This window comes from Anser cygnoides, chromosome 2, assembly GCF_040182565.1.
Source record: "Anser cygnoides isolate HZ-2024a breed goose chromosome 2, Taihu_goose_T2T_genome, whole genome shotgun sequence".
Classification (NCBI taxonomy): Eukaryota; Metazoa; Chordata; class Aves; order Anseriformes; family Anatidae; genus Anser; species Anser cygnoides.
This window is the reverse complement of record NC_089874.1, coordinates 151,338,206-151,349,478: the sequence shown is the minus strand read 5'-3', so window position 1 is coordinate 151,349,478 and position 11,273 is coordinate 151,338,206. Positions and strand designations below refer to the sequence as shown.

The window sequence follows — 11,273 nt, the reverse complement described above, 5'->3', positions numbered from 1 at the left end:
GAGCTCAGGCAAACAGCTTTACTCAAGTACAGTGGGAATTTGCATGCTGGCAGCCGCGCCGATGACTCGGGTCTTGCAGGAGGAATTGAGCAAATCTCCAGTGCTGACAAGGCACAGGAATTTCCTTAAGTTGCACTTTTTTCATTTCAGTAACTAATACACGAGGAGCCTTTTAAATGTCTGAGGGGAGGCGGGGGAAAGGGAGAGCCAGGGAAGGAAGGAAGAGGAGAAGCGATATTACGCCTGTGACTTCTGACTCAAAGCATGCAGTCAGCTGCCAGGCCCCCTGCGTGGCGCTCAGGAATTGCTTCCCTATCACTGATTTACCAGACAAAGGCATGCTCGGCGTTGCAACACAGAGCCTTTGCAGACCACGTTGGTATCCTCAGAGGCAACGATGGCTGAAACCCTGAGCCCTGGAGGACTCCGCAATCCAAGCTGGCAGCCAACTGGCTGCACTTGGGTTTGCCCCTGGGAGCGCCTTGCACTTTGTGTTTTACTTTGAGCTGGGGCCACATTTCACTTTGCTTACTCATGTTCCTTTTTTTTTTTTTATGTTCTTTTTCATTTGTTCTTAATAGTCCTGCTGGATTTTAGTGCTGTACTCATCAGACTTGTGTTTTGCAGCATGACCGGCAGTCCTGGAGGAGTGGGAAAGGAGCACGTGCCCAGCATATGTGAGGAGAAGCGCAGACGCTGTAAGTGTTCAGACACCAGTGCCAACCTCTGCAGATTCATTCCTGTGTCCTCTGCCTGTCCTGCAGGAGCTCAGCACACCAGTCTGCATGCAGAGAGGAGACAGATGGTTTTGCTGTGCGCAGACAAGAAGCTCTGACTGTGCTCGCCTACCCTGACGCTTGTAACGAAAAGACTGAAGCATCATGTGGAGCAAGCTCCTGATTCTCTCCAGACTCGCTTGTTAAGCAGCTTCCTATGTTCAAGAGGGCTTGTTTGCCAAATGGTCAGCTTAGAAGCAAAAGAAACCTCAATCCCCTTTCATTTTCTAGTCAAATCTACTTGCCAACGTTTAGTTTCTACCCAAGGATTTATACCAGCTGATGCTAGTTCCAGTCATAGCTATGCTGGTATGGAAGATATTTTGAGCATGTAACCACTTAGAAAGAACAAGGAAAAAACCACAAGCACCCTCCACCCCTTTCTCACATCTCTACTAGAAGGAAACCTTTCAAATTATCCATACAAGCAGTGGTTTGGCCTCGAAAGCTGTTCCGGTAGGCACAGGTTCATGAGTCCATTTTCAGGTTAGGGAAGTACAAGGACAACTTTTCAGCTCACCTTCTCTGAACTTGTATGGTGGTTTGGTGGGAGGAAATGGATTTCCCTGGATGAAAGGGCCAGTAGGGCAGAGAGAGGAAACAGCGTTGCAGTATGCTTAAAACACGATACACGTTCTGTATGGTAGTGGCATGAGCCAGGACAGACAGCTGGAATAGCTAGGCGTTGTTAATCAGCAGTGGTATGTCTGAGTCTTAAAGTCTTAAAGAAGCTCTAGGATCAGTCTTTACTTTGCTGTGTCCCCTTTTCCCACAGCACAACAATGCAGAATGCAGGGAGATTTGGGAAGTCCTGTCTTCTGAAAGCCTGAGATTTCAAAAGTTCCCCATTCTGCCTCGGGCGAGAACTGAAATCAAATGGAAACGTTACTGAAATACTCTCCCATCCACCCTGGCATGCACACTGGACCAGGACACCAACAGAATAACTCCACAGTTATGCAATTAATTCATCTAAGCACAGGACACTTAAGTTCAAGTATTTCTTATGGTATCTTTCTAAATTTCCATTAGGATGACTCGTGGCCAGGATCTTCACCAGAGCAATGGGAAATGCAATAGTCCTGTTCCAAATGGGAGGGTAAACTTTGCCCTCTTACCACCTGCCTCGTAAAACCAACGCACAAACACCAGGAACAGGATCACAGAATCATTAAGGCAGGAAAAGCCCTCCAAGGTCACCTGGTCCAACCACCCCCCTACCACCAATGTCACCCACTGAACCATGTCCCCAAGCACCACGTCCAACCTTTCCTTGAACACCCCCAGGGACGGTGACTCCACCACCTCCCTGGGCAACCCGTCCCAGTGCCTGACTGCTCTTTCTGAGAAGAAATGTCTCCTCATTTCCAACCTGAACCTCCCCTGGCACAACTTGAGGCCATTCCCTCTGGTCCTATCACTGGTTCCCTGTGAGAAGAGGCCGACCCCCAGCTCCCCACACCTTCCTTTCAGGCAGCTGCAGAAAGCACTAAGGTCTCCCCTGAGCCTCCTCTTCCCCAGACCAAACACCCCCAGTTCCCTCAGCCTCTCCTCATGCTCTGTGGCTCTCCCCGAGGGGCTCAGCGCTACCAGCACGACCCCAAAACCGCGTCTTGGAAGCCACAGCCCCCGTGCCCCACAGCGCCCTGCCCAAAATGGCGGCCGCGGCCCCCCTCAGCCCCACAGCGCGCCGCCCGCCCAGCCTCCCCCCGGGCCCGGCAGGGGGAGCGCTGCCGCCGGCCGGCCGGGGGGGAGCCGCTCTGGGCCGCTCTCGGTGGCGATGGAGGCGGCGACGGAGCCGCTGCTGGGCTGCGAGTTCGCCGAGTGCCTCTTCTCCGGCGGCAGGGAGCGGGGCGCGGGCGGCGGGGCCGGGCAGCCCTACAGCGCCAAGCGCTGCGAGCCCCGGGTGAGGAGCCGGGGAGGAGCCGTGTGGGGCCGGGATGGGATGGGGTGGGCTGGGAGCGGCCCCAGCCCCGGCCCCGACCGGGATTTTGCCTGCCCGGGGCTTGGGGAACGGGGACCGGGGTCTGAGGGAGGCGCCCGGGGGCTGAGGGAGGCGCCCGGGGGCTGAGGGAGCCGCCCCGGAGCGCCTCCGAGCGTGGCGGCCGCGGGTTTACAAATGTTTTTTTTTTTTACGTCTTTTTTTTTTTACGCCCCCAGTGGTTCTGCGGCGAGACGGGCGGAGAGGAGGACGCCGAGATCTTAACGGGCAATAAATTCCGGGCTGACTTGGCGTACAGGGAGCGGCAGTTTGAGGTATCCGCACGGCTCTCACGCACCGGGCTTGGGGACGAGTCGGTGCCTCGGTCTGTAGCAGCTACCGGGACGCTGAAATCAGGCCCTGTAGCCCTCAGTGTGTTGGGTGGACGTGTAGGTTTCTGTAAAAACCTCCTGACTGAGCCGTGACCCTAGTTCCGGCGGTACCTAAATCCGGCTCGATGGCACCTTGGGAGGCACTACAGCCCCGTCAGCTGAGGCACTCTGCTGGTTAAAGTGTGCCCAAGCCGTAACAGTTAGCTTTGTTCTGGCAAGCTTTCTCAGCCAGCTGTCATCTCCTGGAGGCAACGGGAACCAAGGCGAACCGGCCAGCCTAAAAGAAATGGTGTTTGACCTCCGGAGGCGATGCATACCGAGCCCGTACATGTTAATGGCCCGGCTGTGAGCAGGGCTGATGTTTGTGATCGCTGAAATCACGGTCGGCAAGAGTTAACAGGCTGATTTCTGTGCTCTTGGGGATCATGCCTCGTCCCACGAAGGTTGTCACCTCACAGGCTGCCGCCTGCCTGCCCTGCACCTTTCTCAGAGCTCCCCCTGGCCGTCAGGGTTTGGCTGAGTGGAGTCATCAGGCCCCTGACAGTTGGCTCGTGACCCTGGTCATTGCCTGTCCCACCCCTCTGTTGGCTCTGGGTGGCTGGTTATGCCTCAGGGGTGCATTTATGTTCCCCGTTTATGTGCCTGCATGCTGCAGTCCTAGACCCCCACAGAATCACAGAATTGTAGGGGCTGGAAGGGACCTCCAGAGATCATCGGGTCCAGCCCCCTGCCAGAGCAGGTTCCCTAGAGCAGGCTGCCCAGGTAGGCGTCCAGACGGGCCTTGAATATCTCCAGAGAAGGAGACCCCACAACCTCCCTGGGCAGCCTGTCCCAGTGCTCCGTCACCCTCACCGTGAAGAAGTTCTTTCGCATGTTGGTGCGGAGCTTCCTGCGCTCCATTTTGCGGCCACTGCCCCTTGTCCTGCCCCCACAAAAAAGCCCTCTCCACACTGCCTGCTTGCTGAGCTTCATTCCTCATCATCAGTGCTCTCCTGCCTCTACCATCCTAGTTCCAGGATCCTGTCTTTTGTTTTCCCAGACATATTTCCTGGTCAAACTCAGCTGTTTCTGCCCATGCCTCAGCTCTGATCACTCTCTGTTCCAGGCTGTGGTTTGCATTACATGCTCCCTGATTTCAGAGCTGTCAAGCCAACATCCGACTACACTCCTGTTGCCTTTCCTGTTGGATTCGTGGTTCTGTTTTCAGTCCTGCTTTTAAACATTATTCCAGTGCTGCTGTCGCCTTGTCTGTACCTGACAGACATTTTCCAGTCTCAGCCAAGACGCCCTGAATGGCTTCACAGAAGTATGCTGAGGGAGGTGCCTCAGGCTGCAGTGAGACATCCTGCTTTTGTGAAGAGCTTTGCTCTGTGCCATGTGCTGCGGTGCCCTCCCACGAGGGACTGGCACCCCACAGATCTGCAGCGCAACAGAACGTCTCTTGCTTCCTGACCGTCTTCCGTCACAGCGATCCACGTCAGCCGCGTCTGGTGGTGTGTTCTTGGATCACTGTGGCAGAACCAGAGCCAGGGTAGAGAGCGTCTGCATGTAAAATCACAGATTTGAGAGCACTGACCTCAGAAAGGGGGCTGGAAACAAGTAAATGGGAATCTCTTCAGTCATTGTGAACAGTTTTTGATGCCAGCCTAAGCTAGTAGATAGGAGAGACCAAGGACAGCAGTGATCTAAGCCATGCCTTTTTTTAGGATAGAGATGACTGCAGAACCTGCTTGGGTTCATAATGCCAAACCTTTGCCAGGGTTATACCCCTTTGTCACGTAGCAAGGCAGACAGGGACGTCCTGCAGCCCTCCTCTGGTCCCCCTGCCCTCATGCCTGCTGCACTCACTGGGTGTAAGGGAGCTCTCACTTTTGCCTGAGAAGGAATGTGAGCTTACCAGGGAAGAGAAATACTTTGGCCATTATGCCAGGAGGTATTTCGGGGATGTTGCTTGTGGGTTCTTTTTGTGAGAGCTATTCAAGTTTGCAAGGAATAATTAAATATTCATTTAGAGAGATGGGAGAACGAGCTCTGCTCTTTAGTCTTTTGGTCTGAGCTCTCCCACAGAGAGGAAGGAACCAAGATTCCAGTCTGAGCATCACTGAATACTTAATATAATGTATTTAAATGTTAATTGGAGTCCTGGTGAGTGCCCTGAGCATTAAGCTACGGAGTATTGCTCATTCTCGTCTTTTTCCTTGAACCAATTAATATTTAATTATTTCATGCAAATCCGAGCCGCCGTACAGGAGTGATGGAGGCTCACTTTCCTTGCGGTCTTCCCCGACTTGCTGATTATTCATGCGAGGTGAGGGACAGCCCTTCTCGTTGCTCAAACCTTCGCAGGTTCATACCTTCTCGCCGAGACGTTCGTGGATTTGAAGCAACGTCTGCCAAATTTAGGCTTAGCGCTGCGATCCCTGAGTTAGCTGGGGTGAAGGAGCCTCGTGTCACGTATGCCCTGGGCCAGGAGGTGACCTCCTGCAATCCCTGCCCGTGCTTAGGCGTGGGTTGGGGCTGGGGCTGCTCGTCGCCGTCCACACTCGGGCGGTTCAGAGCTGGGCTCTCTGACCCCGTGGTTCCAGGTCCTTTGTGCGCTGCTGGCAGTGGGTGGTAGCTGAGTGGAGACACGAAAATTTGGGCTGCAGCTCCTGGATTTACTCCTTTGTGAGTGCAGTCGTAAACAAAGCATGCTCTCGGGACAGCCTTCAAATGACAATCTCTCCCTGTTTTGTTTGCCTTTTCTTTCTACCAACGCTACCAGAAATCACTGAGTGAATACTCCAGCTGCTTGCTCCGCTTACCTCCCGGTAACATCGCCATGAGGCGGGATGTCCAGGAGGGCCAGGCTCGGTGTTTGTCTCAACTAGGAAGGCACAAGGAAGCTCTGGATATTGCAGAAAAAATGGTAACTCCTACAGTCTTTCTTTTATGCTTTGAACATAAAAACGTTGCCAGTAGTTCCTTTATATGGACTGTTTTCTGGAAAAATAATCTTTGTGTGTGTAGTCCTTCAGGATGCTCAGTGCTCGGGGTGTTTGGTAAGCAGAGGGTAACTGTCACTGCAGATATCGTTACCCTGTAGAAATCAGAACACCCTGTACCACGGTGAGCTCCCCGTGCAGGGAGGCTGCTAGTCCTGGAAGGGGCTAAATATCATGCTCTGCCAGGCAGAATTAACGTAACGTAATAGGATTTATAAGAAAGGGGATAAACGAGTGCTTAAATCTTTCCACTATAAAAGTGACCGTTCGAAACTTCCTTTTATTTCCATGTACTCGATGCCAAACTGCCACCAGGAAGAGTGCCTAGCCCCTAATGGAGTTTTTTCCGTAGAGGAAAATGTCAAGAGGCTCTGAAATCTGCTGAAATTTTGCTGCTGCTGTTTATTGTATATAAAAGGTATTTATACCACCAGGAAGGGCAGCTGTTTCATACTGAAGGCAAATAAGCAAGTGACAGAGTTCAGGGGCAGAAATGTTCAGGGGCCTTCTTGTCTGTCAGGCTGGGACAAGGCAACTAGAGGCAGTGCTGCCAGATTGATCCTGCACGAGCCGTGTCGCGCTGTATCATTTAAAGCTCAGAGAGCAGTCGTGCACATTTTAAAAATTACCTCCAGAGGTATTTGTCTGTCGTTATTCAGGGAGATGTTTTCTTAGGCTCTGAAGGACGGTTCTGTTCTTCTGCTCTTGTTACTAATCTTTTATCTTCTATCTTTGGTTTCCAGAGAAGCGGCGCCACTAACACGGATCACTTAACGACTGTGCTCAACCTGCAGTTTGCCATTTATCAGGATCTGAAAAACGTAGAAAAAAAGATGCTGTGTCTGCAGCAGCTGATCTGCTTACATCCCTTCAACCCGTGGTACTGGAAGTTACTCGCTGAAGCTTACACGAGCCTTTTAGGGAGCCTGTCTCCATTACACATTCCAGAGACAAATACAAACCGCTCTGAAGAGGTTGGTGTCAGTGACAGCCGCTCCAAAATACCAACTGGAAGAGAGATTCATTTCCAGCCTCACGGATCAGCCAGCCAGAGGGAAGGCCTTTGGTCCAGCCTTGCTGCAGAGACGAAGAGCGAGAACGCAGGGACTTGTAACAGCAGCCAAGCTGTAAAAGAAACCCCCTGTGCTTCACCCGAACCTGAGAGAAAGGACAAAGGGATGGAGGGAGCCTGCGCGCCCTGGGAGCAGAGCGTGTCGAGGGAGGTTGGGATAAAGGCATGTGCCTCATTTATTAGAGCGAGGTAATGAAATGCGTCCTTAGAGTAATGCTGACTTCTCCCAGTCCAGGACAATTTTAAGCATATTGTTACCCAGCCCTGAGATTTTCAGCTTCCATTTTCAGTGTCAAGGTTTGTTTCGGTGCTGACGACACAAAGAGGCACCCTGCTACTGCTTGAGATGTAAAAGGTGAAGTCCACCAGCCATGAACAACTGCAATCCGCGTGGAAAGAGTCAGTGTCATGCAACGCTGAGAAGCAAAACTTTTCTTTAATGATCTCATTATGTGATTTTTTTCCAATAATTCTATACAAAAGGGGTTCTCCTGTTAGAGCGTGGCTGTTTTCTCTTTGCTGTTCAAGATGCAGCAGCTGAAGTCCCCCAGAGGGAAGGCTAGCCCGTCTTCCGTCTGTGAGTGCCACCTGGCTTATTTGCTTGAAGCCTCATGCTTGAGCAAAAGCGTATTATTTTAATAATACACCAATTTGCATAATGGATGAGGCTGAAAAAGGAACTCTGTGACAGCCGATTGACAAGGCTGTGTTACAATGCTCTTCCCTTTTCTTCCTTCTCTTACTAAAACTCTTGTACACAACAAAAATCCCCACAACACGGTCTTTCAAAGAGATAATTAGGAAATGATTTTTGTTAAAATAGCCTCGATTTTTTTTCCTCTTGCCTTTCAGTGACGTGTTAGTCACTGAATGTGCTTAATGCCTTTTTATGAACGTTTTTACAGAGAACACCTTATAACTGCCCTGTGCAGGCAATTTTTAAGAAATATTAAAACTGGTGGAGTAGTTTTTAACTGTACTTTGACTGAAAGAAGGTGATTTAATTGCTGCTTGGGAGAAGTTAATAGATTTAGTATCGATGTCCAATATTAAGCTACATTCGTATTAAAATAATTTGTGCTTCTTGTTTCAGTGCGTGTGGCTCAGCACTGAGACAACTGTAAATTCAGGGATCTCCTTGCTTCCCTACACAGATTCACAAGGTGTTGGTTGTGCTTTATATTTGCATAAACACTTGTCCAGGGGGAACCTCTTCCCATCCCAGGGTTTATGTGTCAGGTTATCTAAAGTTTTCAGGTCCGCTGGATTTTAAGTGAGACGTGGATGTTGTGTGTGAGGGGTAAATGGCACTTGGAAAAGGGATGTGAGTACGGCTTTCTTCAGTAAATAAGGGGCTGCTTTAGAGCATTGTAAATAATTAATTCTTCTAGTTTTGCCAGCAACAAAAACGGAGAAATGGTTTTGTTTCATTTTCAACATTTCATTCTTTTTTAATATTGTTATGTAAATTTTGAACCAAAAATGTTCCATAAGAAAGAAAAGCTCCTTCCCATTTTTACTTTGAATTCTCTGTGAAAACTTTATTGAACTTACCCACGGTTTGTTGGCTGAGGCGTGGAGATTTTGATGTTTATATTGCTCACGTGAAAACTGCCGGCTAAGGCCTAACGTTTTCTCTTGCTACAAATGCACACCTTTATTATAACACCTGCCACATTTAGCTGTGGTAAATGTGATAGATTTTTATTTTATTTCTGTATAAAGCATGAATGAAGCATAGTTTCAGAATGATCCTGCTAAGTCTCAGTGGTTACTCGGTTGAACATGCACAGAGACTTCCTCTGCTGACACGTTTTACTCCTTGTGGGAGGAGGACTCTGGAAACTGCCAGGATATTTGATAGTTGAAGGTATTTGATGTTTGGCTAAAAAAAAAGCAAATTTCTGGCTTTTCAGGTCGCAGAAATAATCGCTGAAATAATCAGTGCCATATGCAGCAAAGCACCGCTGTCTTGTTCGGCCTCGGGGTGTGGGGTGCTTGACGCGCTGCAGGTAGTGCTCGCAGACCCGAGCTTCTCTGCTGAATTGTGGCATGACTACGTGGGAAGGCAGATGTTTGTGTAGAGCCAGCAGAGATACTTGGTATGTTGTTTTTTAAAAGTACTTCTCAGTATCGCAGCATGTAGGATAACCAGAGCAGCTTGCTACACGTGTTCATTTCTCCTCAGTTTGTGCAGCTGGCTGAAGTCAGGGAGAAGAGCTGCCTTAAAGTACGATACTGCAGTTGGTTTTAGGTTTGCTGACGTACTCTTTCTCCAGCCGTCCCCTCTTCAGCTGCCTTTTTCATTTCAGGCTTTTACTGCAGCTTACCCAGTCGCAACAGGCGTCCTTCGCTCTGGAGAACAACATAAAAAGTCAGAAGGAAATTGAGGGCAAAGTGGCGCAGTTTGGTTTAAGCGAGACCTCCTCGCTGCTGCTGAGCGAGGTAAGGGGATGTGGCCCTGGGTGGAGGTTCCTGTGGGCAGCTCAGCACCGAGTCCTGGGTGAGGTGCCTGGGCCAGGTGATGCGTACAGCTGCCTGACGCTCCCCTCGGCTAATTAACCGTGCTGGGAAGCGAGGTAAATTAGCCAGGGCGGATGCCCTGGGAGCGTGTTATCCGGAACTGTTCGGCGCTGCCGTGTGTCACGCGGGTGGATCTTCGTTCTGCTGAGGTTCTCCTCCTCAGATTGTTCTGATGAGCACCCTCCTGCGGGAGCGCTCAGGGTTGTTACGTTCCTCATTGGACTTGCGTTTGCATCATCGTCGCCGTGCGTTTCCTGGGATGCAGGTTTTATCTTGGCAACTTCAGATGCCACCAAGTGAATCACGGGCATGAAATGCGAGTGGAGATTGCGCCGAGGGCCACTGGATTGTTAAACTCTTTGCTCCTTCAGAAAATTTTCAGAAAAAGACAGAGACAACCTTTTACGGTATTTCTTTGATCAGTTTGAGTACTGGCTTCTAATTTTAAAAGAACTACAGAGGAGGAGATTAATATTATATGGCTTTATTCACAGAGCTTAAACATTTGTAGTGTCATTTATGGAGTTCTATTTTAAAGAACAAAAAGAAGCTGGCGGGATTTTAACTTTGCTGCCAGTATTACAGGTTTAAGTTACTAAAAGCCAAATTTATTTGCCAAGTTGGCAGACGATCTTGCGGGGTTTCATCCATTAGAGGGCAGTAGCATGCAGACTATCGCAGGTTTCGAAAACGCTGGTGAAAAGAAAATCCCGTCCCTGCTTCCCTCGGCCTGACACCCCCCAGCAGGAGACCGCAGTCGGTGTTCCTGGGAGGTGGGCGTTGAACGTGGAGCTGGGGGTGAGATTTCCCCTGCTGTTCACAGTAAAAATCCCCGCATACAAGCACAGGCCGAAGTTGGGAGGGATTGTGCACTGTGAAGCCTCTCAATTGTCCATATTTATTGCAGAATTCAACAGGCAGACAACTTAATGGTGGCTTGGAAACGTCTCCTAGGTGGAGTATGGTTCGTGTGTAAATGGCTTGGCTGTTGTCACATTCCTTGTTTCCTCTGCAACGTATTTCCTTGTTTCCCACCTTCTTTCGTACTCTGTTTGCAGGTGATGGGGGCGGATCTGATACCAGAAAAACTAAAAGAGGAGTTCCAGGGTGAGGTGAAATGCATAGGCTCGTCAGCACTGTCCTCGCTGGTAACTGCCTCGGCCTCAGAATTTGAAAGCAAATGGTTTGGTGGGCTCCAGGAGGGTTTATGCCACTCCGACAGACAGTTCTGTTCAGATACACATAGCCCACCTCTGGCTACATAAACGTTTTGTTGTTTGTATTATCGTGTCTTCAAATGACCGTGGAATGATACTTCCAAAAATGTTCATATTTTTTAAGAATTCTTCCTGTATATCTTTTAAGAACGTACATAAATCTCTGCATTTAAAGTCTTAATGTCTCATGTTTTTCTTTGTTCACTGATACATTTATATTAAAAATAATAAGAAATCCAGTGTAAAATTGCCCTTTTGGTTTAACTTTCAGAGGTAGCTTTCCGTCACGAACCTCACAGGGTTCTTGAAGCACTTGTGATTTTTGAGATGGGGGGTCTGTGATGCTGGTGGAATGCAAGGCTTCCTTTTTAATGCCCAGTTTGAAAAC

General features: G+C 49.7%; 1 protein-coding gene across 1 annotated transcript; it reads left to right on the top strand.

Moving 5' to 3' along the window:
* The first annotated feature begins 397 nt into the window (after positions 1-397).
* C2H8orf76 (chromosome 2 C8orf76 homolog) lies at positions 398-11,062 on the top strand. Its single transcript, XM_066991259.1, has 7 exons — positions 398-463; positions 1,176-1,232; positions 2,937-3,032; positions 5,854-5,997; positions 6,817-7,334; positions 9,458-9,590; positions 10,727-11,062. The coding sequence occupies exons 1-7, from the start codon at positions 398-400 to the stop codon at positions 10,931-10,933; spliced, it is 1,221 nt and encodes a 406-aa protein (XP_066847360.1). The 3' UTR covers positions 10,934-11,062.
* Positions 11,063-11,273: the final 211 nt, after the last annotated feature.

Coding starts and splice junctions, on each gene's coding strand:
- C2H8orf76 (XM_066991259.1), top strand. CDS start 398: ATGGCTGAAACCCTGAGCCCTGGAGGACTCCGCAATCCAAGCTGGCAG. Junction 1,233..2,936: donor TGGCCTCGAAAGCTGTTCCG/GTAGGCACAGGT, acceptor TTACGCCCCCAG/TGGTTCTGCGGCGAGACGGG. Junction 3,033..5,853: donor ACAGGGAGCGGCAGTTTGAG/GTATCCGCACGG, acceptor CAACGCTACCAG/AAATCACTGAGTGAATACTC.